The 6718-nt window shown below is 38.6% G+C and overlaps 1 protein-coding gene across 1 annotated transcript; it reads right to left on the bottom strand.

The window, feature by feature from the left end:
* Positions 1-338: 338 nt before the first annotated feature.
* wfdc2 (WAP four-disulfide core domain 2) lies at positions 339-1416 on the bottom strand. Its single transcript, XM_077600595.1, has 4 exons — positions 1277-1416; positions 1033-1176; positions 785-922; positions 339-689 (listed from the first exon to the last, which is right to left on the bottom strand). The coding sequence occupies exons 1-4, from the start codon at positions 1371-1373 to the stop codon at positions 556-558; spliced, it is 513 nt and encodes a 170-aa protein (XP_077456721.1). The 5' UTR covers positions 1374-1416; the 3' UTR covers positions 339-555.
* Positions 1417-6718: the final 5302 nt, after the last annotated feature.

The following is a 6718-nucleotide window of genomic DNA, read 5'->3' on the forward strand; positions in this document are numbered from 1 at the left end:
AGCCAATCTAGAAGCAGAGCTACAGTAGAAGGCTCTGTTGATTGTTTAGGCAAAAAACACCAGGCAATTCTGAAACAAATGGACTTTGGGTGTTCTAGATGGAAGCTACCTTTTCCATCAGAAGCTGTTGGTTGAATTGAGAGCATGTTATTCCCAGCCAGCTCTGTTGGATCAATGTTTTGCTCTTAAAAAAAGAACCATATTGTGCATTTTTAATGAAAAATAAAAAAAAATGAGTGATGGGTTTGCACAATATAATGAAATGTTATATAAACCATCCATGGTATGATATTTTGCAAATGATGCTGCTTCATGCTAAACAAAAAACTCATAACATGTAAGGACATGTTCTCAGAGACATTTATTACTTTTCAAACATCACAGAGGAAATGATGTGAGCTCAATCGAATGTATCTGAATAGAATTCATTAGTATAAGGCAACTGTTTCGAGAGGCAGCTGGTTATTTTGACACTCTACCGGCGGGTGTACCCCAACATATTTTAAAGACAATATAAGAAAGCATTCTCCATCTGTAATGTTGATTGATGTCCACTCAGCATGGCTGACTGCAGTCATGCCCACAGGTTGTCCTGCAGCATTTTTGCTCGGCTGGACACTGGCCATCATGGTAGCAGTACTCTGCACACATTGGCGTTCTTTGGGGCAGAGCGCAGCGGCCTGGCTTCACTGACACACATGAGATAGAAGCAGCATTCATGTAGGTTTATAGTGCAAAAATTATCATTCAGATGAATGTACCACTTCCTGGATACAAATCTAACCTTTGTAAGGTACAATACACTCATGTCCGCATCCATTGTGGCAGCATTTCTCCTCACTGGGGCAGTCGCTGTCATCTGAGCAAAACTCGGCACACCTTCCGGAGCCCCAGTTTCTCCGAGGACACAATCCTGGCTTGGCTGAAAAATCATGGGAACACCTCAAGATAAGCAGTTTTTTAGGGAGAAGACATTGTCCCATAGAGGGACACATGTTTGATTTTCTTCAGAATCCTAAATGTGGTTCTTACTGAAAGAAGGAGGAACACAGACGGCTCCACAGTCAAAGACACAGCACTTGTGGTCTTCAGGACAGTCTTCATCACAAGCACACCCTTTGTGTGATGGCACCACCTTAAGTAGACGAGGGCATTGGCCTGCTTTAGGTAAAACACCTGAGTATAAAAAAACTGAATTAGACTGCATTGTGATACCTGCAGAATAGTTATTTTTTAATACAGTATATATGTGTAAGCAAAAATAATAAAATCTCACCTGTCAGATTAGTTTTAAAATCTTGAGTAAAAACTGTGTTCAATTGCACAATTGCACCCAGAGCTAAAATCAATGCACACATTGTAGACTTCTCCATACTTCCACACAAGAATGTGCGCCTGTTGGGACAAACAGAACATGCAGACTGGGGTCACCCAAGAGATGATGCTGGGTCCTAGTCCCTGTTGGGTTATGCTTACATTTGGTCCCCTTTTTTTGAAATACATACTAGTTATTTTTTCATGCATGCATGGTAACATTGTTCAATTGATTGAATGCTTTTATTGTCATTATACAAGTATAATGAGATTTAAAGCTTCACCAAGAAGTGCACAAATAACAACAACAAACAAACAAACGAACAGAAACTGTCAATCAATAAAAAATATATAAAATACAAATTAAAAATAATAAATACATCTGTCATAAATAAATAATATATATGCTTATCTATGTTGACTACTTATTTATTTATGACAGATTTATTGATTTTTTTTTTATTTGAGGAACAGGTGTAACCAATCATAGGATACGATGGAATTACGCTACGCGGCAAATCACAGTACAGTACATGATAAGTTAAGTGAGGCTAATGATAAATATCCTTAATTGAATGTGATACGTCAATCCCCAAAGTAAAAAAAAAAACTGCAGTTCTTTTAACTTGGAATGGCTGTCGGAGTACATATGTGCAAATAGAAACACAAGTGGTGAAACTGTGTGATGTCTTTTCTTTTTCGAGTGAGAACGATCTGCTCTGGAGAACATGCAGCGCAGCTAAAGTTATAAACGAGTTTTCCAACGGGAAAATATGGATTAAATGGAATCTGGGCTACCTCACGCAACACACTCAGCAGAAATGAGAATGAGAAGTGATGAGGACAGACGTGAAAAATAAGGTAAAGCTTAAGTCAGATTTGTGCATATTCCCTTGACATTTCTTAAAATGTTTTATCCATGGATATTAATCGTAAAATTTGTGTGTATTTTAAAATGGCATGGTTGAGCCCTTTAACGGAGTTTTTAATATTGTGTTCTTAACTCCAACCAGCAGAGAGCGCTGTTGTACCAAGCGTGATGCCAACCGCATGAAAGTACAGTCAGTAGAGTCCCTCTTCTTGAACAACAAAAGGCATTTACAGTTAGTGATATTATATATATTAATATTATAATGAAATTCAAAAAAGTGTAAATATGACAGGTTATGACAACCACTTTATATTTGAATATTTAAATGATTGTGTTTTGGTCTCCAGTTATGTATATAAATGAAACGTGTTTAAATAGTCTCTTCCATTGTGCAGTAAGGATGCAAATATATTTGGCCTGGCTTTGATTTGATTGGCAGGTACACCCAAACCATCAAATAGGCTCAGTCTACTAGGTTATTATACCCAGTGCAGTGAGCAAAAGAGTAATTTTATCCCCAGGGGATTACAGGCCATGCAATTTGAATGTACAATTGCACTGCTTATTGCAAGATCAGCATATAGCCACTCTGAGCTCTTTTTCTTTTCATTTTCATTTCAGAAATCTGATCATTTTCTCTGATAGGTTTTATTCTGACCTTCCTAAAGTGTCTTCGTAGTATATATGATTTTATTTCGTGTACGCAAATCACCAAAGCTTTCAAATGTATCATTTGTGTTCTCCTCCCCTCAACCTTTCTAACCATGTACCCCCCAACACACGCACACACGCGCACACACGCACACGCGCACACACGCACACACGCACACACGCACACACGCACATACGCGCACACGCACACGCGCACACACGCGCCCTTCCCCCCCTACCATGTCCTTGGGAATTCAATTATGGAAAAGTGTAGCTGGAAACCTTCCCTCTATGTATTCATGTAAGAAGGCTTGACTCATGGGTGGTATTGTATGTCCTTGAAATAATTTCGATGCTATCAGTTTCAGTACTGGCTTTTAATGTTACCCGTGGGAATGCAGTGGCCAATTGCTGTTTACAGGTGAGAATATTGAAGTTTTAAATTATTTGATCAAGCTCCTGAAATTCCAGATGAGGTTGAAAATCATTTGCATAATGGATCATAGAAATGTAATAAGTGCCAGGGAAGGTTTGCCGAAACAGTCCTGCTTTAAAAACGGCCTCCGTCGTTCATCACCACACCCCGAAAATGAATAAGGAAATACCAATCGAGCCCACCAGATGGCTGTGATTACCTTTAGTGTGACAATCGGAACATTGTTACCATCATATGGCACCGCCAAGGCCAAATTCAGCGCTCTTCATTCATGGGTAAATTACAGTGGGAATGCAGAAGACATATTAAAGAAAATATTTTTATATCCTGTGGCTTTTTCAATAGACATTGTAGTCTTCCCTATTAGTTTGGAGTTATTATCAGTGACCATAGTGGCCATTTTTTTTAGTACGAGGCTAACAAGAACTGTGTGTAAATATGATGATTTTAAGACCAAATATAAGATCACTGGGTATGAGGATGATGTATTTGCTACCAAATCTAATTGATAGAAAAATGATAAATGGACCTTGCTTGAGTGAATTATGCTGCAACTGTGTCCACACTGACCCTCAAATATTTCTGAACTTCACCCTTTAACCTCAACGCCCTCAATTTTTGGGCTCTAACCGTAAATCATGCATTACATTGTGCATTAACCGGCCATTGACCTCTCCATGAAAAACCCAAATGCCGAATCATCTCCATTCAAAGCAATTGAACTGCTGATTCTGTTAGCCACTCGAGCCTTGGGCATCAAAAGTGACTCAAATGACTTGTCTTGTCTAAATCACACAAATGGTATCTGACAGCAAGATTGAAAAAGAGAAACAATATTAGGTATGGACAGATGTGCTGTATTTTCATCTTGTAACTTTATAGAAAAGGCTCCTCCTGTACCTTGACATTTTTATGTTTCCATTCATCACTTAAACATGTTTGCCATTCTGACCAATAAACTTGACCGATGCCCCAGCAGTATGTCTCCTAATTCCGTTAATACGGAGAGTAATGGTAATCCCGCCATAATGTTTTTGAAGTCAAGATAATGCTAATGCTTCTAATGATGAAGCATGCTCTGAAATCCCTCCCGTCATCCAATTGTCTCCCGTGGTGGTGAGGCTGGCCTTGTCGCCCCGTGGGAGATCCGTGATATATTCAGGCAGCCAGGCCTTGGGAGGAAAATGAAAACAAATGTGGTGTAATAAAAGAGAGAAGATGAAGTGATTCTGTGATGATGCTCGCTACCGCTGTTATAAATGACAAAATAGAATTTCTCCTTCATGGAGTCAACGGAGAAGAATACACAGTATGTGCACATCTCTGATGCGCACTTACATGATAAAATTTTAGATATTTCGCTGCAAGTTGTTGACATCATTATATATTTTGTCACTGCTTATTCAGAGCCACTAAAGACTTTCCCATCTGATAAAGGGAGGTGTTAAGGCAGATCATACAGCTGACCTATTGAGGGGCAAAACACATCCGCCCAATCCGGCTTGAATACACTTATATTCCTGTAAAAAAAAAACTACTCGCGGTAAAAACGTTGATGAATTGGAGACAGTTCGAAACCACGATGAGCAAGCAGATGAGCTTCCTCGAGACAGTTTCAGACAGTTTGTGCAGAAATTCTTCTGCTAGGCAAACAGGTTGTTTCAGCAGCTGTCCGAGTGGCTGCTTTGAGATAATCTTGTAGACAGTAGATGTAAAAGCCAACATTTTAAAATAATACAGCATGTCAAGTTTCAAGACATGCTAAAGTATGTGCTAGGATATTTGTGACATTATTTTTTTCAGTTTTTTGGGGGTGGTTTTATTTATTTCTCTCTGATATCCATGTTTACAGTTTTTCTCCTTGAATGTACATGAATATAATTAATACTGCAAATGCAAGAAATGCCCTTGTCCTGGTCGCCAATAGGAGCCGCTGTGGTGACAATGTAAGGATTCTACTGAAGGAAAGATGCTGCAGACTTGATGCAAGTACAGTACCATTGTGACAACCTTCATTATGCAGGTAAAAATCTACTGAGCTCAAAGCATTTATCAGGCCATGTGTGATTATTTGTCTCAGACCAAACCAGTGACTCCTTAAAGTTATAACTTGTATGACTCAAAAACATAAGATGGAGTGGATTGCTTCCTCTTGAAAATATATTTAGGTTTTAGAATCAATAGCAAGTAATGATTGCTTTCTTTTCCCTGGTAAAGATTGTTCACCAAACGTCCCCTGTCCTCTTTTTAAACTTGCAAAGTTAGAAGACACAGTTCTGACTTTCTCCACTTACCTATATTTAAAGAAAAAATAAACCTAAACTGCAAGAAATAATTGATGCCTATTAAGTTGAGGGAGAGCACAGCAGGTCTCCATTTTGATTTTCTGGCCATGAAAAGAGGATGCCTCATGAGTTGTTTATTTCCTTCTTTCCCTTCCTTTCTTTCTTTTCATGTCCTTCTCATTTTACGAGCCATGAGTCAACACAGCACACGTAAATGATATTTCGACACACAGTGCCATGAATAATGCATTTGAATTTACTTTTATGCTAGAGTTAGACCTCTTCCATCAGCCGTTCTCTCAATATACCTTCCCTCCTTACAGTCCCTTCCCCCTTTCATTCTTAGCCCACCCTCCCTCTCCTCCTCCTCCTCCTCCTCCTCCTCCTCTCTTCACTATTCATCCTCATCAGAGCTCAACCTCATTTCTCTTTTCCATAACCCTCCTTTCCCTCTCTCGCTTTTCCTCTTAGTCTCTCTCCTCCTCCATCAAGGCAGAGAGGAAACAGTATACAGGATAAGACTCAAGCTTTCCAATATTTCTTATCAAAGTCCTGCTCAGGTGGCTGCTCACTGACACATTCTTATAATCATGACCACATATATTGGTGCACATCATAGATGGACTTGATTTACAATAAATAAGAGGACTCTGATATAGTAATTTTAGAAATACTAATAAAAGAAGCATTTACCTTTTAAGAATACTGGGGCACCCACATTGGATGCTGCTGCAGCTTCAACTAATGTGGCAAAGTATTTAAAAGAAGAAACAATTTCTATATCATGGGAATAATGAAGTAGCATTACAACATTGACTTTATCATCCATAATTTGATCCTTCCCAACCAAGTCACCAGCAGCCAGCAACAAAATGCAGAGAAAAAGGCTAACTATTGTATATGATTACAACATTTTCCCAATAGGAAACAATGGAGATAAATCTAATCTTTTCCATGATAAGCTGTCATCACAATAAAACTTTGGATTAACTCTGTTTTATTTATAGAGCATTAAAATGAGGGGGAAAAAACTCCTCCTAAAAGAGTCCCAAATAAACATGCAGAAATTTGCATTAGGCAATTAAACTTTTTTAAATTTGTTTTTACTGTTGTTGTCATTTGTTTCATTCAGTAAGCACAAAGCTAGCTACTGTACATTTT

Source organism: Stigmatopora argus, chromosome 1 (genome assembly GCF_051989625.1).
Source record: "Stigmatopora argus isolate UIUO_Sarg chromosome 1, RoL_Sarg_1.0, whole genome shotgun sequence".
In the NCBI taxonomy this organism is placed as follows: domain Eukaryota; kingdom Metazoa; phylum Chordata; class Actinopteri; order Syngnathiformes; family Syngnathidae; genus Stigmatopora; species Stigmatopora argus.

Bases quoted from the DNA above. Each gene is read 5' to 3' on its own strand.
- wfdc2 (XM_077600595.1), bottom strand. From the start codon at position 1,373: ATGGAGAAGTCTACAATGTGTGCATTGATTTTAGCTCTGGGTGCAATT. The intron at 1,177-1,276 runs GTGAGATTTTAT...TTTTATACTCAG, and splicing joins TTTTAAAACTAATCTGACAG to GTGTTTTACCTAAAGCAGGC. The intron at 690-784 runs GTTAGATTTGTA...CATGTGTGTCAG, and splicing joins GTGTATTGTACCTTACAAAG to TGAAGCCAGGCCGCTGCGCT.